The sequence below is a fragment of the Lithobates pipiens genome, unplaced genomic scaffold (genome assembly GCF_037356315.1).
Source record: "Lithobates pipiens isolate NorthernLeopardFrog02 unplaced genomic scaffold, aLitPip1_a1.2 Scaffold_19, whole genome shotgun sequence".
NCBI lineage: Eukaryota > Metazoa > Chordata > Amphibia > Anura > Ranidae > Lithobates > Lithobates pipiens.
In genome coordinates this window covers 372,930,226-372,955,385 of record NW_027507764.1, presented here as the reverse complement: position 1 = coordinate 372,955,385, position 25,160 = coordinate 372,930,226, and the positions used below count along the sequence as shown (strand labels likewise).

Genomic DNA, 25,160 nt, shown 5'->3' with positions numbered 1-25,160 from the left:
TGGACACCTATTTTGAACATTTAGTCCATATCCTACCTACTTACAGTAGCTCACTGCAATTCAAAGTACTACCAAGTCCTTGATGAAAAGCACAGTTTTATTAATTTGAGTTTTTTGAAATCCTTGTAAGAAGACGCTTTATGAATAAATTTCATTCTATGCATGTTTCTCCAGCTCTTGGAAATGTACAGGAGAAATGAGGAGACCTGCCACTTCAGATGAGGAAGATCAGCCCAAGGGACTCCACACATTGGTACCCACCCTGACTCACCTCCATTATACATGTAATCCAAGAAGAAATGGCTGCAGACCATGACCAGTCCTTGTACCATATATTGTGAAATCTTCAAACACAAGTGTCACAACCAGTGCCAGCTTCTTTTTATCCAGGTTGCGTCACCTGAGTTTGAAGATTTCACAATAAATGGTACAAGGACTGGCTGTGGTGTGCAGCCATTTTTTCTTGGTGCACACATCTTGTACCAATAATATGCATGCCTGACAATTATGTGCCAACTGATAATGTGCAACAAATACACTGACTGTCACTCATAAGAAGGGTGAGTATTCCTGTAGGGGTAATATGCTTGCATAGGCTGGTCTGCCAGAGTTTGGAATAAACATGCCAAGGGCATTGTTCATCAGAATGTCAGTTTGCAGTTCTCCTTGGGAGTGTGCATAGTAAACCTGCTTGGGTTCCCACTTTAAAAACGTTTCTTATCGTAGCTGTTCTAAACTGATAATAGCAGATTACAACCTTACTGTGTGTGGCAACACCATAACCGAGAATAAGAATTGAGCCAACAGAATTTCTTTTAAACAAATCAATAATACAATAACCAACATGTTTTTACTGTAATAGATCTTGAAATGTGGTTCTGCAAAAGCTGCAGATGCAGCTGTCAATGTATATTACTGTCTTTATTGTGTAATTTTTGCTGTAAGGAAATGAAATTTTGAACTGCTGACCTTGGTGTGACTAAACAGCCTTTATTTTTATACCCGAGAATATTTTGAATGTGAGCCCCACCCTTTCCCTTAATTTTTTTTTTTTTAATCAAAAGGTACAACTTTCTTTTAAGGCATACAGACACTATTTCAAACCACATGATAAATATAGCAAGTTGCCTATGGGGGCTCTGTCAGCTGCTACTTGCTGATACCTTGTATCAAGTTGCCATTGGTAGACAATATCCATATACATCCCCTGGTATATTACATGTCTAACGTACAAAGCTAATTAGGCTATTTGGTAATCAAAATTTAATTCTACAATGGGAAAGTCACAATGACAGTAGCTATTTAAGAGAAAATTCAGTTTTCTCCAGGTTATCCATACCCTAGAGCTGCATGATTCTGGCTAAAATGAGAATCCCAATTTTTTTGCTTAGAAGATAGATCACGATTCTCGTGGCGTTTTCATTTTTTTTTTTTTTTAATTCATTAAAGTGTATTTTTTCCCCCAAAAAATTATGTTTAACCACTTGCCGACCGCCGCACGACGATATACGTCGACAGAATGGCACGGGCAGGCATATGGGCGGTCGGTATTCGTTCGGGAGCGATCCGGGATGAGGGGGCGGCCATTCATTCATGGCCACCCCCTCGCGATCGCTCCCGACGAATGGAAATGCTCCGTGACATCACTTCCTCTCCTGTAATGTAAACACAGGAGAGGAAGTGATGTAATCTCTCCTCCGTGTCGGTATTTTTCGTTCCGACACCGAGGAGAGAGGATCGGTGAGTTGCACCAACACGACACTACACAGTATAACATGCCAGGCACACTCACACCCCCCGATCACCACCCAATTACCCCTGCCCCCCAGTCACAGTGACACCAATGTCATTTTTTTTTTTTTTTTTTTTTGCATTGGTGTCATTTGTGACTGTAATAACTGTTAGGGCAGTTAGGGTTAGCCCCCTTTAGTTCTAATGTACCCCCCTAACCCCCCCAATAAAGGTTTAACCCCGTGATCACCCCCCGTCGCCAGTGTCACTAAGGCTGGGTTCACATTGCAGCGGTTTATGAGAACGAATGTGATTCGCACCGCACTGCAGTGCAAATCACATCTGATCTCTGTGCGATTCGAGTTCAGCCATACAGATAGTATGGCTGAATTCGCGCCTCACCCGCCGCACCCACCGCAAATTCGCACGGGACCCTTTTTTTGGTCCGCAGCAGAATCGGATCGCATGGGTGTTCACACCATGCGATCCGAGTTTGCAGATCGCACTGCGATATGCAAACTGATCTGGGGGTGTCATTAACATTTCACTGACACTCCCAGCAGTTCGCATAGGGCAGTGTGAACTGCCGCCGGGAGGCATGCGATGCGGGAACCCGCCGCGGATTCGTGGCATTCCCGCATCGCTCCAGTGTGAACCCAGCCTAATAAGCGATCGTTTTTCTGATCGCTGTATTAGTGTCACAGGTGACGCTAGTTAGGCAGGTAGGTATTTTAGGTTCGCCGCAGCTTTTTATAGCGCCAGGGACCCCCATATACTACCGCATAAAGCCCCCTGATTGCACCCTAGTTAACCCTTTCACCAGTGATCACCATATAACTGTTACTGGTGATGCTGGTTGGTTAGTTATTTTTTTATAGTTTCAGGGCACCCGCCATTTATTACCTAGTCTCACTAGTGTACCCCTAAATTTAGGGGTGTCTACTTTCCAAAATGGGGTCATTTGGGGGGGTTTGTGCCATCTTGGCATTTTATGGCCTTCAAAACTGTAACGCCCTTAGAAAGCCTGAAGGCGGTGCTTGGTTTTCGGGGCACCGTACGCGGCCAGGCTCCCAAAAAGTCCCACATATGTGGTATCCCCGTACTCAGGAGAAGCAGCAGAATTTATTTTGGGGTGTCATTTCACATTTGTAATTTTCCCGCAACTTGTGGCAAAATATAAAATATTCCATGGACTCAACATGCCTCTCAGCAAATAGCTTGGGGTGTCTACTTTCTAAAATGGGGTCATTTGTGGGGGTTTTGTGCCATCTTGGCATTTTATGGCCTTCAAAACTGTAATAGGTAGTGAGGAGTGAAGTCAAATATTTACGCCCTTAGAAAACCTGAAGGCGGTTCTTGGCTTTCGGGGCCCCGTACGCGGCTAGGCTCCCAAAAAATCCCACACATGTGGTATCCCCGTACTCAGGAGAGGCAGCAGAATTTATTTTGGGGTCTCATTTCACATATGCCCATGGCATGTGTGAGCAATATATCATTTAGTGACAACTTTGTGTAAAAAAAAAAAAAATTTTTTTTTTTTGTCATTATTCAATCGCTTGAGGCAAAAAAAAAAAATATTCAATGGGCTCAACATGCCACTTATCAATTTCCTTAGGGGGTCTACTTTCCAAAATGGGGTCATTTGGGGGGGGTTTTGTACTGCCCTGCCATTTTAGCACCTCAAGAAATGAGATAGGCAGTCGTAAACTAAAAGCTGCGTAAATTCCAGAAAACGTACCTTAGATTGTAGATGTGACAACTTTTGCGCAAACCAATAAATATACAGTTATTGACTTTTTTTTTACCAAAGACATGTGGCTGAATACATTTTGGCCTAAATGTATGACTAAAATTGAGTTTATTGGATTTTTCTAATAACAAAATTAGAAAATATCATTTTTTTTCAAAATTTGCGATCTTTTTACATTTATATCGCAAAAAATAAAATCGCAGAGGCAATCAAATACCATCAAAAGAAAGCTCTATTTGTGGGAAGAAAAGGACGCAAATTTTGTTTGGGTACAACATTGCATGACCGCGCAATTACCAGTTAAAGCAGCGCAGTGCCAAATTGTAAAAAGACCTCTGGTCATTGACTAGCAAAATGGTCCGGTCTGAAAGTGGTTAAAAGACCGCTGGGCAAATACAGTGCGACATAAAATATTGCAGCAATTGCCATTTTATTCCCTAAGGTCTCTGCTAATATATACACTATTTGGGGGTTCCAAGTAATTTTCTAGCAAAAAATATTGATTTTAACTTAAGAAAGAAGAGTCAGAAAAAGATTTAAACTTCCTGCATTTACATGTTGTTGAAAACTTGGCAGACTGACAGTTTTTTTCTTTACAAACAGAAGTGTATCCCTTTGATCTAAGAAGGAAGCTTAGTTACAATGTTTCATATTAAAAACTTGGCAGACTGCCCAGATGTTTTCTTTTGACAGCTGAGAGAGCAGATAAGTCTCTACACTTGTTATATGAAAGAATCAGCAAACTGTGCAATAGAGATAGTCAGAGAGGTTGAATCGAGATCACGTTTTTTTTTTTTTTTAACAACTGTGCAGCTCTAACCCACAAAGACATTTTACCACCATACTGAATGCTTTATAACTTGTGACAATATTATGACATCATGTCTATTAGGTCTGGAAAAATAAGCATATCTATTTAATCTATCCTTCAAAATTTGTTAAATAATTCTGCACAGGTACAAGGATATCATTGGTCAAACATTTAGCATCTTACCAATTTGGCAAGCGTCATCATTAGATCACACTTCATACATAACTGTATGATAATGGGTAATATAAAGGCAATTAAAAAAATAATGACTAGACCAGGAGCTACAATTTCCAATATAATTGAAAGTGCCAAATTCCCACAAATTAAAATGTAATAAATCCATAATAATATCACTACTGGATAAAAGGGATACCAGATATGGTCTATTTTCACAAATAAACAGTATGCTTTATAATAAGTTCCAAGAATTGATAGACATACCATCAAGCATACATTGGGAGATCTGGAGCCTATATCAGATGATAAATGGGCAGTGGTATTGTCAGCTGTCCCCATGGTCTCTTTATCCCCTACACAAAAACTAGTTTATTTTACATAGGGCCTATCATATACCCAAAAAGCTATTTAAATGGGAGCGTAGAGACACACCCCTATGCCCTAGATGTAATGGGGGCCCGGCTAATTTAATACATATGCTATGGCGATGCCCCAAACTCCATTGAAATTGGCAGGGGGTTGTCTCTACTCCTACTGGTATCTTTGGGGCGAAGATGCTGTTGGAGCCAGGTATATACCTTTTGAGTATGTTAGATGAATCAAGGACCCCGAAATGTACCTTTATACCAATAGTAAGAAATCTGTTTCAGGCTTATAAGCTCGTAGCATCAAAATGGATTTCACCACATCCCCCAACAATAAGGGAATGGAGAATACAAATAAAGGAAACTATGATTAAAGAAAATATATACCTTTCTTATATAGAGGTTGTCCAGGGAAATTTGATGAAATATGATAAGATAAGAGATTATGGATATGGACATTATGGACTGAATGTTGAATTAGGAATATATTTAGGAATAAATAGTTTTCGTAGAATTAGGCAAGTGCACTGTCATACGTCAATGTGCATTTCCTTTGTGCATCAATGCTTTTTTTGCAATTTAGAATTTGGTGAATTTAGGCTTAACGGGCATGGATCAGAGATCGTAATATACATTGCCAACACACCTAATAGCATGTAATGTGCATTTTGGTGCACTGCCATTCTCCGTTTCTGGCCTATCAATGTATTAAAGTGTGAAAAAAGAACGGACAGCTCGAATTATATAAAATGCAGTATACTGCAGCACGGAGATGAAACCACAATTTTTATTTTGGGAAGTTCGATACATGAGCTTTAGTGCATTACAACACATACGTTAAAATTCAACAAAGTAGATGGACCCCTAAGGTTATCCGAATACTGAGAACAAACTACTTACTTTAGAGGCTCAGAAGAAAGCTTGGTTCCAGAAAGACTGATGTGCGATAAAGCAAGAGAACTGCTGAAGAACTGTTTAAAAGATGGGTGGATTTCTTTCCCTTTCCTGTTGATTAAAGGGTTACATTAGTATGATAATGTTAGATAAATTACTATTAATCATTAACAGCCATGACAACATCACATATGTTTTTGAAATCCAAAAGGAACGGAATATGGCATATTAAAAATGCTGGAGCTCAAAATGACAAAGAAGGTCAGGTGGCACTAGCTGACTACATTAGATTATCTGATAAAAACTGATGAAAATCAGTTATTTAAACTGCAAAAAATGTATGGTACTTCAACATACAATAGGTATATACACATACTTTAACATTGTATTGAAAAGAAGAATTACATAGATAACAAATATGCAAAGGCAGCATAACCATTAACTGTACATGGTGCATGTAACTTACCTGTGGGAAAAGATGGTCCGGGACAGACTGAGGGTAGCAAGGTGCTGCAAGCCACCACGAAAGAGTGCACTACATACCTGAACAGAAACAATCACAATGTTAATATCAGGCAACTACCAAAAGATACATACACATGTTGCACTTAAAGACAGCAATAAGAGTAGTACCCCAAACAAAAACATATTATATTGCAGCTCATCAATTCTTAGATGTGGTGGTGGCATTAATATTTTTTCCCTTTATTTTCACCTGTTGATCTGGCCAGTAAGTCAGTTATTTTTAAAATCCTTCATTAGACCCCATTCACACCTGAGCGTTTTGTAGCTTGACACCTGAAGCTACAAAACGCTGGAGGGGAAAAAATCCATTATTCTCAATGGAGATGGTTCACATCTCCACTCCAAGTCGCATGAAGCCCTACGCCTGAAGCTCAAACAAGTTTCGGACCCTTTTTTGTTGCGCGAATCGGGCTGATTTGGGCGTTTTTCTTCTTTTAACATTGGTGACCTTTTGCCCTGCACAAATTCACGGCAAATCGCGGTAAAAACGACGCAAAAAACGCTTGAAAACGCTACGCTCAGGTGTGAATGCAGCCTTAGACCATGCTTTCCAGCAAAAATAGCAGTTAAAGGCTTGAGACAAACCATTTAACACTGAAGTGGGTGCATGGTCAGTTTTTATTAATTTACATAAAACCTTTATCCCAAACTGTTGCTGTAATTACTTAAAAAGTGTTAGCTGGAGAAACTTGCATTCCTAGGGTGACCACTTAATTGCAGCATTGTCACACCACTAGCACATTATACCCTAGCCACCACACTAAAGTGATGCTCAGCCACTGCTGAATGTGAGCACAGCGGACCTAGAGGATGTGAACACCTACGGGGTAGAAAATATGAAAACATAAGGGGAAAACTATTTATTTCTTTTTTATTACAAAAAAAATGCAAGCCTGTTATACCTGCCGTGCTCTATAGTACTTTTTAGTTCTACTGAGCATTAGATCTTTTTGAAAAAATGTGATTCTGCTGCTTATAATCCACACTTAGGTCCCTTTCACACTTGTATAACTTGGGACTGCAAATTCGCATGACAAGTTGTTCCCCATGATTTCCAATGACAACCATTCATATTAGTATGACTTCAAGTCGTGATGACTTCAAAGTAGCCCCTGCACTACTTTGGTCCGACTTTGATGCAAATTCAGGTTCATAGACCTCAAGTCTCCCTGAAATCATGTCAAAATCATGGCCGCGAAATCGCAGGAAAATCACGACAAACTCTTGTGATTTTGAAGTCGCAGTAGTGTGAAAGGAGCCTAACAGCAAGTACTTTTATCAGAAATAACTGTATAAAAATTGATACAAGTTGATAACATATTATCCTACATAGGGACTACTAGCATTCCTATCACTGATAAATTGTTTAAGGATTGTAGAAGAAACAACTGATGCCCAAATCCATAGCTCCTCTTATACATGGGCGATCTTGGTGCCACCTACTATAGCCCATCTCCCCTCTCCTTTGAAGTGGATGTAAACCCTCACATATATCCAGTGAAGTGAACAGCCTCACATGATGAAACACAGGGAAGAAACAAATCTCCCTACATAAGTTTTACATGTACAGTATATCTGTCTTCAGCTTTATATACTGTTTAGAAAGTTCAGATTGTGTTAGGAGATTTTCTCTTCCTGGTTAGTACTGCCAAGCCAGCTGATTGGAGGAAAGGCACACACACCCTCTCCTCAAAGGGAGCGGCTTTCAGAGCTGATTGTTGAATAGTTCAGGGCTCTGCTAATCTATTTATAGCATCCTCGCCAACACAAAACTAGGGCTGCTTTTATCATATGTGATGGAGAATTGTCAGGAGTTATCAGGCTGATAACAGAGGAACAGACCAGGAGACTGCTGCAGGACATAGTGCTTTGAAAAGAGATAATAAAACACTGCAGATATATGTGCCCAGCTCAAATTTCATGAATTGGGTTTACATCCACTTTAAAAGATATGAGAAAATATAAGCCACATTACCTCTGTCAAGAACTGACACTTCCTGGGTCTCTCAGTCTGGCACTAGTGTAGGTCAGAGCCAAACAGTAATTTGATCTGACACAGACAAAGGAGGCAGAGCAATTAACGGAGAGATCACCATGCTGGAATAAATGGATTTTCATCACATTAGCAATCCGACAATAGTGTTCCAAATGGAAAAAAATTGAAAGGCATGGATTGGACGCTGTGTAACTGAAGATGCTTCTCCCTTTAGCAAATGGGGACACGCTAGGTGAATGAACATATGGACAGAGGGGGGATCAATCAGCTAGAACACTACAAACCGCAGCCACAACATGTGAGCCCAACATTACAAGGTAAGGCAAACAATCAACACAAGGGGAGTAAAACTACACTTACCTAGTTAAAACAAAAACCTTTGAATGTGTACAATGCCTTTATTAATGCCTGCCTAAGCACAGTTTTGCAACTTTGACATGTGTAAAACTGTAGAAAAAAGGGAGTATTCAGTGGTGCTTAGGGAGCAGGCAGGGAAGACCAGATATAAAAGTTGTACATATATAATGGGTTAAAAGACAAATTAGCAACTATCGGTGAACTTTGGAAAGGGAGACCAACAGGCCTTTCCACGCGTCCACTGACAAAGGCAGAACTGCTACACAGACTTGAAACCTTAGAACCCACCAGAGTGGCCGGCGGCATCTGCATCCGATGGTTATCCGGATTCTGGTTGACAGAGAAAGACCCTATATATGATATGCCTACTTTTATCCCACTTTTGTGAGTTGCTCATTTGTCTTTTAAAGAGGAACTGCAGTCTGCTTGCATAATTTGTAATAAACATCTTTGTGAAGCTTCCCTCCAAACTCTTTACATATTATTTTATATATACTGTGATTCTGTACTTGCCAAATATGCTGCAGAAATCTCCCTCCACTAAGTCTGGCTGCAGCCATTTTAACTCTGGGCAGCTGAAGCTGCTGCCTGTTCACTTCCTGGATATACAGACACACAGGAGGCACACCTCCTGCTCTGCAGCTCTCTCTAGCCCTCTTATGGCTCACCCACCCACATCCTGGAAAACTCTCAGGAGAGTTAGAGAGAGCAGTGCATTATGTCTTAAGCCTAGGCTAATGACCAGACAAGAAACAAGAAGTGGGCTGTATAAGGTATTTACTGGCAGAAAAAAATGTTCTACTATCCAAAGTACAAACAACAAGGGCAGAATATTTAATAGATGCAAAGTTGAAAAAAACGACTGAAGGTCTGTCTGCTTTAATAAATTATGTTTTATTACTAATCTACTACACTCAGATAGCACGGCTGTATTTTCCCTGCTTTGTTAGTAAAATAGTACATATCATAACTACTTTGTGAATTCAGGTAGATTATACCCTGCGCCACAAACAGGCCCAGAGCAGAAAGCTGAAGTGGGTAAAGTAGAATTTATTATTTTGGTTTTAAATTCTGTGCCCCGCGCCAGGTTCAGCAGTTCCTCTGTCACACCCTTTTTGCATCACGTACCCGATTCCTCTACAGCCAATCACAGAGGAGGAGGGCAGGATGGAGGCTGGAGCAGGGCAACAAAGATAAAGCAGCTGCAGCACATCAAAGGGTGAAAATGCTGCCACTGTATGCAGTGCATTGTCATCCTTGCCCATCACCCTGTGCCCCAATGTCAGGCTTAGCAGTTCCCTTGTTTTGCTTCCTTGATGTCCAACCGCATCATAGCAGTGGGTAGGCAGTATGGAGGCTGGAACAGGGCCACAACTGGAAGCAGCCACAGCAGGAGCACATCATAGGGTGACAATGCTGCCACTGTATGCAGGGCAACATGACCACCCTCATATAGAAAGTGGCGGGACTGGGATGTTTTTATTTTTATTTTTTTTAAAGATACTGCAGGCAAAGATACAAAGATATGAAAAGCTCTTTTGTGAGGGTTTAGATATACTTTAAGTAGTCCCTTGCCTCAATGTACAGCATTTCCACTCCTACAGCTTTGAGAAGCAACTTCCTATATGGAACCTTTGCATAGGCAAATATGTTGTAGAAATGTGCAAATATAATCCTATATTAGATATGCATTAAGAATATAATTTTCTCAAAAATAAGTAACTGTTAGGTGAACATTCAAGTAATATATAAGATTACCATGTCAACAGAACACTCGGTGTTCGATAAATCCAAATACTTAATAGCATTCGGCTGAGCCAAAAAGCTGTACAAGTACTAGGAAAAAAAAAAAAAGAGAACAAGATTACATTGTATAATGTATGTTTTTCAGACAAAATAAAAGCAAGACTTAGATAGATTTACAGTAGATTCATTATGTAGTGGAGGGTGACATTAAAGCTGAACTCTGGGCAAAATCTTTAAAGCATCTTTAAAAGTCATATTTCTGACCATAAACTAATATGGTCTTCTTGTTTACTCCACTGTTGCAGCCACTGTGAAACTGCCATCCCCTTATTTCTTCTTTGTAAGACTGGAGGCCACTGTGCCACTCTGTCTCTGGGTCAGTGCCGGGACAAGGTTATCTAGAGCCCAGGGCAAAATTGAGACAAAATTGCGCCAAATCCCCCTCCCCACCCTAGCACAAATTTCCCCTTCTAGCACAAATACCCCCCAATTATCCCTACAAGCACAAATCTCTCCCCCCAAATATTTCCCCTCTACCATATTACTTTTATAGCACAAACCCCCCAAATCCCCCTCCTAGCACAAATTCTCTTCCCCCATCCCCCCTCCCAAACACAAATTGTCACCCCTAGCACACCTCCCCAAATTTGCCCTCCTAGAACAGTTCTTACCCCCCAAATTCCCAACACAAATCTTCCCCCCCCCCCCCCATCTCCTTGTGCACCACCCCTTGTCCAAGCCCTGCCCTGGGTCACCAGTCTTGCAACATCCCCTCAGTAGTTTACCTTTACCAGTGGCAATCCTGACTGCAGAGGAAGGATGTCGGCATTTCAGCCTCAGGCTCTATCCTGCCCAATAAGCTGTGACTGGCAGAGCAGTGTCAACAAACGTGCCAACATTCACTGCCTCTGATGGCAACAAATCCCATGCATAGGAATTGTAGTTATTTGCCCTGCACAGGTAAAGGAAGTGACATTGGGGATTCTCTAATACCTCCACCCATGGCCCGAAAATAGCTGTGGTTTCCAGTACACAGCGAAGTCACTGAATTTTACAAGGTATTTTACTAAGAAACTAGATCATTGAAATACTCATGTAAGCAATGTTTTTATGGACAGGAAGTATGGGTAAAGATTAATAACTTGCCCAGAGTTAAGTTTTAACCACACAATTACCAATCATTAGTCACTTTTGCACTATACACACCAGGAAGAACAGTGTGAAACCCTACCACTGACAACTAGTCCTTCAAAAGAATTATCACAGAAAATTGGTGTGAAAAAAAAAAAAAAAAAAAAAAAAAAAACACAGTAGTCATGTTCTTTTATTAGCATTAATGTTAAATAGATTACTAATCATTTATGTAAACTCTTCTTGTAAAATGCATATGGCAAATTATAATATTCAGGCATTCAAACACAGCTACAAAGCAACTGGTAAGAAGCTTCTGGGACCAACATCAAAAGAACATGAGAGCTACATGTGCTTCTTATCGCTGTTTGGGCACAGAGAATTACATAAGACAACTTATTTCTAAAATACCACACTTTAAATTATTTCTAACGTTATTCCCAAAATTACAGTACATTTCTCACATATGAAACAAACAGCTGGTGGGAAAATAGGCACTTGATGCTGGTACCTCCATCATCCTGAAATTCTCACTGCTCCCCGAAAGCCCCTGTATTCATATGCAAATTTCCACTTCCCACTGCAATGAAGATGCCACTTAGAAACACTCACGCCATTGTCTATTCTCAGGGGATAAGTGTCTCGACACTAGCTTTTTGCAAACCTAAATGCTGAAGGCCAAGACTGAGGTGCTCCCAAGGTGCACCAAGAAAGGGCTTTTAAGCAACAGAAGTATGGGCTTACTTTTAAACCTACTACTTATCATTGAGGCCGGGTTCACACCGCTGCGATGCGGGAACGCCGCGAATCCGCGGCGTTTTCCCGCATCGCATTACTCCCGCCGGCAGTTCACACTGCCCTATGCGGACGGCTGGGAGTGTCAATGATATGTTAATGACACCCCCAGATCCGTCCGCATATCGCAGTGCGATCTGCCGACTCGCACAGGAATCGGATCGCATGGTGTGAACCCCCATGCGATCCGATTCTGTTGCGGACAAAAAAAAGGGTCCCGTGCGAGTTTGCTGCGGGAGCGATGCAAATTCAGCCATACTATCTGTATGGCTGTACTCGCATCGCTACGGAGATCGGATGTGATTCGCACCGCAGCAGTGTGAACCCAGCCTAAAACACTTTTTTAAAATTCTGGATAGAGTGGGAAAGGGTTAAAACCTTTGTCTGTCTTCAAAGGAGACATACTTCCTGTCCCTGAAACAGCACAGGAAGTGACGATAAATCTCTCAAACTGGGACACAAATGGCTTAAAAAGTGCTTTTTTGCTGGTTGCACTTCTGTTGGAATAATTCAGAACACTTATCTTGGTGGCCATAAGGAGGTGGGGAGAAAGCTCATCAACAGGGAAGCAGACTGTTGAGGATGGATGAACCACAAACTTAATTAGACTTTCAGGTGAGACAGAAATAGATGTACTGCAGTCTCTAATAATGTGAAAAATGTGCTTTGCGCCTGGTAGCTGTAGTGTAGACTATGTAAACTAGATTTTTAAGTCATGTGTGGAAGCTCAGGCGCAGTGTGTTTTTCAAAATAATTATAATAAAAATGAGTCAGATTTGTCACAAAGCCAAGACAGAATCAGAAATTGCTGTACTTACAGGAAGGTCATCTCCACGAAGTACATTCCCTGAGAGGTCAAGGTGGGTAAGGGTGCTGGCAATCAGCTGGTTTGCACTTAGTGACTGGGACAGGCTATTTACTCCTAGGGATACAAACAGAAACACAATTAAATGAGGTCGGTAAAGAGGTAACATTTATTTATTTATTTTTTAATAGCTTGCAAAACAGAAACACTACACGGTAAAGGAATTTAACAAATTCACAATTACACACACAGCTATGAAGATGAGCCAGGTTAGTATGATTGCTAATTAGTATTATGTGTCAGCTATTAAAAAGATGTGATATATAGCTCATGAGGTAAAAAGGTGAAATAGTTGCAGAAAAAGCCTCACAATCAACCCATGTCTTTAGAAATTTTCACAAAATTAAAAATAAAAAGATAAATAATGATACCTTTGGCTGATATTGAGGTTTTTGATAAATTTAAGTGCATCAGGCCCTTGGGGAGTTTGGCAAAATGTATACTTAAAAAAGATACACCTGCAAAAGAGAACAAAAAGGAAAAACATTGATATACATATGCATTACTGTACATGTAGGCAAGTTATATATCGCCAATGCTATGTTTTGTACTGATAGAATGACATTATGATTAACAGAAAAGTATGGAAACATTCTGTGGATACAGGACAAATACGTCACTTGGTTTGCATCAAGTATAATGAAGCAGGAATAGAGATGAGCAAATTAATTAATGCACGTAGACTTGTCTGATCTGTAAAGAATCACACAATTATTGAGTCCTAAATCCATTAATTAATAAATCATGTTATTCTGGAAAAAAATAAAATAAAGGAGTCTATTAACTCATCTTTACTAGAAAAGAATTTGAGTTTATATGGCATTTGGAAGTTCCACGCAGTACTCGGCAACAAGTGCAAAAAGGGTACTGATTAACTTTATGTGAACCAAATCCAGCAGCAAATGCTAACTGTATCTGGTCTAAGCATTAAAAAGAGCACATTTCGTTTTGTAGCTAGATTTAACAATGCAAGCACTTTTAGATTTTGGAGAGGGATTAAATTTTTTTTTAGAAATTATGTATACACATGGATAATAACACTGATACAGATCAGCAGTGACAAATATTTCACCTAAAATTAACACATTTAGTTGTATTACATGGAATTGGATTTTTTTACATAATTGGGATAACACTAATTCATTTCAGAAGGATATGTATTTCACATCAGGAAAAAAAAAAAAAAGCATATTGCATTTTGAAGTTGGATTAAAAATACAGTTTTCATATTTTAGAAGGGAAACTTGAACCAGTTTATTTCAATATATTTTAGTTTGTAAAGTATTTTTTCTAAAATAATAAATAGGTTTATACTGACCTGCTCTGTGCAATAGAGTTGCACAGAGCATCCCCAAACCACCTATTCTAGGGTCCCCCACTAGCACCCCTGGCTCCGCATCTTCCTGGTGGGCCCCCATAGGAAGCCACATCTTATCGTGGCACTATCCTGAGTAGGGTTGCCACATCAGCCTTTTAAAACAAACACATATTACACAGGTTCTGTGGCTGATTAAGGTGGAAATTATTAAAGGTACTTATACAGTGTCGTCAATTTACGCAGCGCTTTACATATACATTGTACATTCACATCGGTCCCTACCCTCAAGGAGCTTACAATCTAAGGTCCCTAACTCATATTCATAAACTAGGGCCAATTTAGAAAGAAGCCAATTAACTTACCAGCGGGTCTTTGGAGTGTGGGAGGAAACCGGAATTAAACTCACTTGGCCATATTTGTATTAAATCAGCCTCAGAACCTGTGTAATTCAAATGTGTTTCATGTTTAAAGGAATGAGGTGGCAAGTGAGCCTCACTGCCTGTGTCCATTGACACAGATAATAATAATTAAAACTTGCCTAAAGGTCCATCTAGATCCAGCGAAGTTGGAGTGTCTCGGCTGCCAGGGACTCCCCTCCTCATGGCTGAGACAGCTATTATGCTGTTAATCAGTCAGTCAGCCAATGAGGCGAGAAAGGGGCAGGGGGTGGGGCCAGACTGCAGCTCCATGTCTTAATGGACACTGGGAGCTGTGGCTCGGCTCAGCTGCCCCCATAGCAAGCTGCTTGCTGTTGGGGTACTCAGCAGGAGGGAGATGCCAGGAGCACCAAAGAGGCACCCGAGAAGAGGAGGATCTGGGCTGCTCTGTGCAAAACCATTACACAGAGCAGGTAAGTATGACGTTTGTTATTTTTAACGAAAAATAAGACAAGACTTTGGTATCACTTTAATGTCCTGTTATGTAGGTGTCACTATTTTGGTAAGCATGTGCAATTATATAGCCAAGGGGTTTTGTGTATAGGTCCTTTTCCACGTGTTGGTTGCCCTATCAGACATGTGATGAAATTGCCTGCTGGCAGTTGGATTGCTTTGAAGATCTGCACTCCAAACATGCACTGCATAAAAAAACATATCTATCCCCATTATTGCAAAGTATGACACATGAATTGTGATCTCCCAAAACCATTGTTAGCTGGTTCTCCTGCCTTAGTGCAGGAGGATTACACCCACATGTAAGACATTTGTCTTCAGAAAAATACAGATGAATATGAATGGGGGAAAAATAACTTTCCAACTATTAGAAAAAAATTACATAGGTAATACCAGAAAAAAAAAAAGAACTATTACATGCTGAAGATCTCAACCTTTTGTGAAAGGATATATTTTCCTCCGACATTCAGCAAGGATAACTCCCACTCCTATACAAATTTATGAAGATAAAATGACGTGCAATCTTTTCTTATATCCACTTATTAGATAATAACTAATATCAATACCTCCTTTATCAACCTCCAAGCGGTTTTGTTCATTGTCAAGTTAATTATGTCCTGTTTAATTTCCATTCATGCATTCTATGGGAGAGGTGGCTTGAAATTTAAGGAGGGGGCGGAATTCATCAGTAGAATAAAGCTCCAGAAGAATCCAAAATGATAAAAGTAAAATTCAAAAGCCTGTCTTCAAAACATCAGTTAATACTGTGCTAAAACACGCAAGTGGGAACTGTAAGTACCTTTGTATTCAATTTCGGCAGTCTATATAAAGTAAAGACAATATTCTGTGCAAATACACTGTAGTAATTTATTGCCATGTTTATAGCTACTAATATTTAACATTTGATCACCGCCAATACTAGTATAAAAAAATAAAATATGAATATATACACCACTTTGTAAATGCTATAGCTTTTGCACAAACCAATCAATATATGCTTTGTGTACAGCATTGTGTGACCATGCAATTTTCAGTTAAAGTAACAGTGCTCTAAAGTAGCCTTGGTAATGAAGGGGGTAAATTTTCTGGAGGTCAGTTAGTTAAAGCAGAATTCAAGGTAAAAATCTAAAGAGTAATTTTGCATGCCAAATGATTTGAATGTCTGTGCATCCAGTCCAACATAGTTTGGCAAGTGGTCTAAATGATCCATATTTGAAGAGTAACAATACAGCTTGGTCACCTGCTTGCCACCAGTCTGACGGGTCACTAATGGGCAGCAGCTCAATCCTCTGCTCACCCACCTCTGTCTACATGTTTTTTTTAGCATGTCTCAGTCCAAGTTATGCTCTACAGGGAATTATTTGCCCTGGTATCAAGTTATATTCAGATACTTACACTACTTGAATTTAAAATATGTCTAAAGATGTTTAATGAATACATAACTCCATCAATTGGCGTCTGGTAAATGTGCCTGGGAGTGCAGCTTTAAAGTTAAACCATTTCTTGAAATAAATTAAAAAAAAAGCTGGCTGTAAGTACCCCAATTCTGTCTTGACATTTGTTTAATTTAATGTTCGGCACAGACTGGAAGAGAAAGGGTCAAGCTTTGTGAGCCACGCAGCTTCTATTGCATTGTCCAGTGTTGTCAGCTGGAGCTTACTAAAAGAGAGAAGAGTGATGACTTCATCCTTTAGTTTTTGCTTCTTCAACAATAGGCAGGATGGGAATAGAGCCTTAACCAAGCTACACTGCCTAACCACAGAAAGAGAAGGACCCGAGTATTACAAATCCATCGTCAGGTTAAACAATTCACATATGCTTTATGTATTTCAATAGCTTTTTGAATCGAACACAGCTTTAAAGTTGAGTTCATGGTAAGCTTTATTTTACGGCGCCTGGCTTGTTCCCACCCAGAACATTATCTGGGCAGATTTTCAATGTTTTTGCACGTGTCAGATCTCCACTGGGGCACGATGGCTTAGTGATTAGCACTTCTGCCTTGCAGCACTGGGATCTCCTACAAGGAGTTTGCTCATTCTCCCTGTGCTTGTGATAATATTCTCTGGGTGCTCAGGTTTCCTCGCTACGCTCCCAATACTTACCAGTAGGTTAAAGGGGTAGTAAATCGGGCAAAGGGAAAAAAATAAAAAAAATAAGGTTCCCTGCAGGTCTAAGCCATAATGTGCTCATATGCACTGCATACAAGCACATTATGACACACTTACCTGCATTCAGAGTCCTCCAGCACAGAGCTATTGCAGATCCCACAGCGCTTCCATCTTCACCCTGTTTTCGTTTTGGGTTCGCAGGCATTGCCCATCTGAATACCGGGGTTTTTGATGATGGTATGGCGCTCTGCATTCAGCAGCGTACTGTGTGCCCTGAATAAAGATCATCAGTGCGCATACGCGTGTGACATCATCGGCTATTGCCGATGTAAATATCTCCTAAACACTGCACATTTAGGTGATATTCATTTTGCCTACAGGTAAGTTTGGTTGTAAGCTTACTTGTAGGTACAAGTGAAGAGAACAGACTTTACTACCACTTTTAACTGACTTGCCCAAATATGTACGTGTGTGTGTGTCTGTGTTAGAGACCTTATATTTTAAGCTCCTTGGGACTGATGTGAGTGTACAATAAGCTGTGTAAATTATCAGCGCTATGTGTAAATCACTGCTTTTTGTGTCAACTCTATACATCATTTTCTGTGTTTGTTAAAGCAATCAAGGACATTATACTGGAATTCAAGGCAGAGATAAAAAAAAAAAAAAAAAAAAAGTCAAATGTATTTTTACAAGAACTACCAGTAGTACCCAAATACAGTTCCTTGAAAAATTATTCATACCCTTTGAAATTTTCCACATTTTGTCATGTTACAACCAAAAACGTAAATGTAAATTTATTGGGATTTTTATGTGATAGACCAACACAAAGTGGTGCATACTTGTGAAGTGGAAGGAAAATCATAAATGGTTTTGCAAACTCAGCAGATATAGTATTTGTATCTGTTGACTTAGCATTTTTTTTTGGGGGGGGGGGGGGGGGTTCCAAATGAGTTTGGGCCCCAAAAAAAATTTCTCTTGCACTCTGACTGAATTTGAGGACAATAACAACATTTGTACACATTTTAGGGGTTGTTTAGGGTAAGCCCCAAAATGTAGCCGACAAAAAAAACATTGTTAAGTTATTAGACTAGGTGTATATGGGGCCAGGATAGCATGCTGGGCAGGTTAGTAAAGGAAAATATGCATGTAGGCCAAAAAAGGACCAGGAAAAGTTTACAGCATATACGAGGACAAAGAGGACATTCACAGCATATTACAATGTTGATAATTACGTAATCAACAAATTAATAAAATACATTAGAAAACATTAATACATAGAATGTGATCTTAAAAAGGTAAAATCTTACCCTAATACAGTCCTTCTGCAGTACTTGAATAATGGCTGAGCAGGTCTCTAGAATAATGAGTCCCAGAGCCTGGGGGGAGAACCCAGAGGTAAACTTGAGGTCCTGGAGACTTCTCCCCGTCACAAAGTACCGCAAGGTGGCTATGAGCCTTTGCTCTGGAGTGATGGCAAGCCTCATGCATGTGTCCTCCTTAATACAGGGGGTCACCAATGCCAAGAGTTGGTGAAAGCAGGGATAAGTCATCCAGAGATAATTACAAAAATCATCCGGATTATTCTCCTGGAGCTCCCGCAGCAATGGCATATGACATAATTGGTCACGATTAAGCAACCAATTTTTGGTCCAAGAACTCCTCCTCCTCCTGTTCCTGGACTGTACTTGGGTCAAAGCAATAACTCCAAGCCCAATAATAGCACATTCTCTTCTCCAAGAAGACTGAAAAGCATGAATCAACACTCACCAAACTTCTAACATAAAATTAGCAGAAGGAGCCCAAAGGGTGGAATTTGAGAAATTAACTTACTCTTTGTAGTCTCGTAGTAAGTCACTACATTCATGTTTGTTGGCTCACAATTGTGCTCCATTAGTAAACAAGACATCTTATGGCTTTCTTTCAACAATGGCTTTTTTCTTGACACTCTTCCATAAAGGCCAGATTTGTGGAGTGCATGACTAATAGTTGTCCTGTGGACAGATTCTCCCACCTGAGCTGTGGATCTCTCCAGCACCTACAGAGTTACCATAGGCCTCTTGGACGCTTCTCTCATTAATGCTCTCCTTGCCCGGCCTATCAGTTTAGGTGGATGGCCATGTCTTGAGGTAGGTGTGCAGTTTTGCAATACTCTTTCCATTTTCAGATGATGGATCGAACAGTGCTCAGTGAGATGTTCAAAGTTCGGGATATTTTTTTATAACCTAACCCTGCTTTAACCTTCTCCACAACTATCTCTGACCTGTCTGTTGTGTTCCTTAGCCTTCATGATTCTGTTTGTTCACCAAGGTTCTCTAACGAACCTCTAAAGGCTTCACAGAACAGCTGTATTTATACTGAGATTCAATTACACACAAGTGGACTCCATTTACTAAGTAGGGGTCTTCTGAAGGCAATTGGTTCCACTAGATTTTAGTTAGGGATATCAGAATAAAGGGAGCTTAATCCAAATGCACGCCACACTTTTCAGATATTTATTTGTAAAAATGTTGAAAACCAGTATTTTCCTTCCACTTCACAATTGCGTGCCACTTTGTGTTGGGCTATCACATAAAATCCCAATAAAATACATTTGCATTGTTGGTTGTAACATAACAAAATGTGGAAAATGTCAAAAGGTGGGAATAGTTTTTCAAGGCACGGTATGTCTCTATATTAGTTTTCTGTAAGAGAAAAACTGTATTTTAAGGAAAATCGAGGCTCCTTTGCCTTGTACATGCTTACAGGAGGGGAATACTCAGAGATGAAACCAACAATGTGCTGCTGCTTCACCATCTGGTCACATGTTAGGGTGGGTTTTGGACTAGACTTATTGCTTAAATGTAGTGTAGTTTTGAGAAAGGTCCACGACATTGCTGTCTGGCAGGATGCCCGAATCACACAACTGGCTAAACTGAATTACAAACATCTGAAATTCACATACATTTATTTCAACTGTGTATTTAGTGGTTTACCTGGAGTTCAGATTTAACGCCCATCAGTGCCACCTATCAGTGCCACCTATCAGTGCGGCATAATAGTGCCTCATCGGTGCCACCTAATCAGTGTCACCTCATCAGTACCCATTAGTGAGGGAGAAAATGTATTTGCAAAATTTACTGAAGAAAAACTTTGTTTTTTGTAAAAAATAAAAAACCCAGCAGTGATTAAATACCACCAAAAGAAAGCTCTATTTGTGTGAAGAAAAGGATTATAAATTCCATTTAGGTACAGTGTTGCATCACTGCGCAATTGTAATTCAAAGTGCGACAGAGCTGAAAGCCGAAAAAACGGCCTGGGGAGGAAGGGTGTGAAAGTGCTCTGTATTAAGGTGGTTAAAGATATTTAAAAAATTAATAAAAATCTACATTCCACAATTTGCATTTTGACTTGAGCTCTGCTAATTTTCAGCATGCATACACTGAGGAGAACAGTATACCAGTTCATTATAAAAAAGACTGGCCAACAGTCTCAGTGAAACCTATTTCTAAGCTGCTGCGTCTGAAGAAACCTATAAGGCAATCTTTAAGAGGGTACAAAAAAGAATTATCACTCATGCATGAACAACATATATACAATACAATTAAATGAAGCAAGATACTCCATTACAGAGGCAAAGCCAAGAGAATGAGCACAAATCCTCTTATCATATATAGAAAAACTCAATTACTGTACCTCTATCCTCTAGAGGGTTATTTGCAAGGTTTATAGTATGAAGTCCTGAGTTTGGATTGTTTGCAAGGGCACTGGACAACTTCTGTGCAAAATCTCTGTGTAGAAATAAAACAGGTCAAAATTAAGAAAACAATCTGCATAATGAAAGAGGTTGGGGGTAATCTGTAATGCCAACTCAACAGCTTTCTGGTGATTGGACGGAATATACTTTTATAAAAATATATCCATTTGTGACTTGCTCGGGTAAATAACCATAGACTTTTTAATCTGTATATTTAAAAAAAAAAAAAAACTAATATGCAGCAATCTGTTTTTGTGAACTTTTATAGTGCCTTGAAAAAGTATTCATTCCCCTTGAAATTTTGTCATGTTATAACCAAAAAAGTACATGTATTTTATTGGGATTTTATGTAATAGATCAACACAAAGTGGCACTTAAAGCGTTTGTCAACACCCAAAAAAAAAAATTCCTGGTCCCTTAAAGCAGATTAGACAGCACAGAAATTGTGCAGTGTAATCTGCCCCCCTCTAAACTGTAAAAAAACAAAAAAACAAAAAACAAACCCAGAACCCTCCACTTCCTGTACCCCCTTTCTCCCCCTCCTTCCTGCCTGACAGCTAGTGTCCGTGCGTCTCCATGTCCGTCCCCCCCCCCACCCCGACGCTATTAGCAAAATAAAAAATTTGTAAATGCTCACTGCCAGCCGCTTTATTATATCCTACCATAGCACACCGCATTCATTCTTCATAAAAAAGAATGTTGTAAATAACTATTCAGCGCTGTCTTCAGGCCAGTCATGTGACTCTCGCCCGGTTTCCAGGGTTACTGCAGGAGAGGCTGAGCGGCCATGTGATCTCCTCGGCTATCATCAGAGGGAGAGCCCGACCCCTCCTGCAGTATCCATCCATCTGAGTTGTACAGCGGCCGCTAGTCATGTGACCGGCCTGAAGACAGCTCAAAATAGGTAATTACAAAAAAGTTTTACAAAATACTTACGCAGTGAACTCTGCCAGGCTCTAATAGAGGGTTTGGCAGAGTTTGTCTTATACGGGTTAACAAACCCTTTAATTGTGAACTGAAAGGAAAATGAGAAATGGTTTGCAATTTTTTACAATTTTACAAATAAATATCTGAAAAGTGTGCTGTGCAATTGTATTCAGCCCCCTAACTAAAATTTTGTGGAACCAATTGCCTTCAGAAGTCACCTAATTAGTAAACAGAGTCCACCTGCATGTAATTTAATCTCAATATAAATACAGTTGCTCTGTAAAGCCCTCAGAGGTTTGTTAGAGAACCTTAGTGAACAGGCAGCATCATGAAGGCCAAGGAACACACCAGACAGGTCAGGGATAAAGTTGTGGAGAAGTTTAAAGCAAGGTTAGGTTATAAAAAAATATCCCAAGCTATGAACATCTCATGGAGCACTGTTCAATACATTTTCTGAAAATGTATTGATTATGGCACAATTGCAAAGCTACCAAGAAATGGCCGTCAACCTAAACTGACAGGCTGTGCAAGGGGAGTATTAATCAGAGAAGTAGCCAAGAGGCCAATTGGTAACTCTGTAGGAGCTGCAGAGATTCACAGTTCAGGTGGGAGAATCTGTCCACAGGATAACTATTAGTTATGCACTCCACAAATCTGGCCTTTATGAAAGAGTGGCAAGAAGAAAGCCATTATTGAAAGAAAGCCATAAGAAGTCCCGATTGCAGTTTATGAGAATCCATGTGGGGGACACAGCAAACATGTGGAAGAAAGTGCTCTGGTCAGAGGATACCAAAATTGAACTTTGTGGCCTAAAAGAGAAATGCTATGTGTGGTGGAAAACCAACACTGCACATCACTCTAAACACACAATCCCCATCGTGAAACATGGTGGTGGCAGCATCACGTTGTGGGGATGCTTTTCTTCAGCAGGGACAGGGACGGTGGTCAGAGTTGATGGGAAGATGGAGGGAGCCAAATACAGGGCAATCTTAGAAGAAAACCTGTTAAAGTCTGCAAAAGACTTGAGGGTAGGGCAGAGGTTCACTTTTCAGGCAGGACAATGACCCCAAACATACAGCCAAAGCTACAATGGAATGTTTAGATCAAAGCATATTCAATTGAGAATCTGCGGCAAGACTTGAAAATGACTGTTCACGGACGCTGTTCTTCCAATCAGACAGAGCTTGAGCCATTATGCAAAGAATGGGCACAAATTTCACTCTAGATGTGCAAAGCTGGTAGAGATATCCCCAAAAAGACTTTCAGCTGTAATTGCAGTGAAAGGTGGTTTGACAAAAGTTTTGACTCGGGGGGGGGGGGTGAATACAAAAAATGCACGACACATTTTTCACATATTTATTTGTAAAAAAAAAAAAAAAAAAAAATTGAAAACCATTTATCATTTTCCTTCCACTTCATAATTATGTGGCACTTTGTGTTGGTCCATCACATAAAATCCCAATACATTTACATTTTTGGTTGTAACGTGACAAAATGTGGAAAAGGTGAAGGGGTATAAATATTATTTCAAGGCACTGCGTGTACTTGTTTTTATTATTATTTTAGTATATGCAGTAATCTACAATTTTGTGCTGTACATATGAACTTTTAGGCGTTTTCATTTGCCTTTTATACCAGTAATTAGTTTTTTCATTCCTTATGAAAGTGAAAAAAGTGAAAAATAGACAATAATGATTTTCCAGAGAGCAAATGCACCAAAGAGCAATATCAGTGTATAGTACACATATTTTAAAGTGTTAGTAATCCCACATAAATTTAAAACGATCAATAAATGCTGTAATACATGCTGTTCGAATTCAGTCACTATGGCATTCGTTTTCTGTATTCAGCAAAAAATCTGGTTGATCCTTCTGTTCTCTATCTGACTCTTCAGTTTATGTCCTCACTGCAGTTGGAGATTTTACAGAGCAGAGTTGGCAGCTAGTGCACCTGCTTAGTTTTCAGTGAGTTTCTATGCTGAGCATTTCCTCCCCATTATATCTGAGCAGTCCATATGTCTATAGAGTCACACATGTGGGCGTATACACTCTGTTAAATGACAAACCACTCCCTCCCTCCTCCTCCATGGACACTAACCAGTTAAACACAATGGGGGCATGGATATTATATCTTGATTGATGGAGGCCTCACCTCCTATTCTAAGACACAGAATGGAGGGGCGTGACAGAGCCTGTGACCGGCAAAAAAAAAGCCCACACCATGTTATTATCAAAAAATAATGAAGATTTTATTTATATATATATATATATATATATATATATATATATATATATATATATATATAATCTCAATTTAAAACAGTTGATTGATATTATATTTTTACTCTATGTTCCAAAGGCTGTTTTGTTTTTTGTGTTTTTTTATTTTGAACATGATGAGCTAATATGTCTTCCCAAATTAGAAGCTCTTACTGCTAATGTTTCCCTACAGACAGGCTGGGAAAGAGCTGGGTCATTTGACATGTTCTATTTTAATTAAAATAATTACAGTGGCATTATCCATATACAGAAAGAGAAGAGATAATGTAATTTAGACTGTGTGTTTAGTATCACTTTAAGAGTGTTTACCATTCATTACTGTAGACCTGTTATGAGCTAGGTTTCAGCACAACGATGTGAACTAGCCACGGTAATAAATGCGATGTCTAGTTGAGAAATGCATATTCATGCTGGAAAATTGATATCTATAAAATGGGCCTTAAAGAGAACTGGTCAACTTTGCTAGTCAGGGCACAGGGACGGTGGGTTTGTAAAACCCACCCTAAGTACTTTACACTTACCCCCCCCCCCCCCTCCTCTCTACATGGGGAGGTGAACAGGAAGTCTTTGACCAATGTCAGCAACTGCACCATATTATGAATGCAGCAATATGCATGTAGACAAATGCTGCCTGGGACATAGACTGCAATATGCTCTGGACTGTGATTACATCTTTGGTAAATGCACCCAGGTTAATAAAAAAGCAAAAAAAAATAAAAAAGATGGTTTAATTTGCATATGTGCATTTAAAGTGGTTGTAAA

At 39.7% G+C, this 25,160-nt stretch overlaps 1 protein-coding gene across 2 annotated transcripts in view; it reads right to left on the bottom strand.

Annotated features, from left to right (window-relative positions):
• CARMIL1 (capping protein regulator and myosin 1 linker 1) overlaps positions 1–25,160 on the bottom strand; it is a 405,018-nt gene that overhangs the window by 147,461 nt on the left and 232,397 nt on the right. For both annotated transcript variants that reach the window (XM_077492299.1, XM_077492300.1), the window contains exons 11-16: positions 21,132–21,226; positions 13,515–13,601; positions 13,097–13,200; positions 10,365–10,442; positions 6,195–6,271; positions 5,735–5,839 (exon numbers count right to left, since the gene is read on the bottom strand). In XM_077492299.1, the coding sequence (XP_077348425.1) occupies positions 5,735–5,839; positions 6,195–6,271; positions 10,365–10,442; positions 13,097–13,200; positions 13,515–13,601; positions 21,132–21,226 (546 nt within the window). The remainder of the gene's footprint in view (positions 1–5,734; positions 5,840–6,194; positions 6,272–10,364; positions 10,443–13,096; positions 13,201–13,514; positions 13,602–21,131; positions 21,227–25,160) is intronic.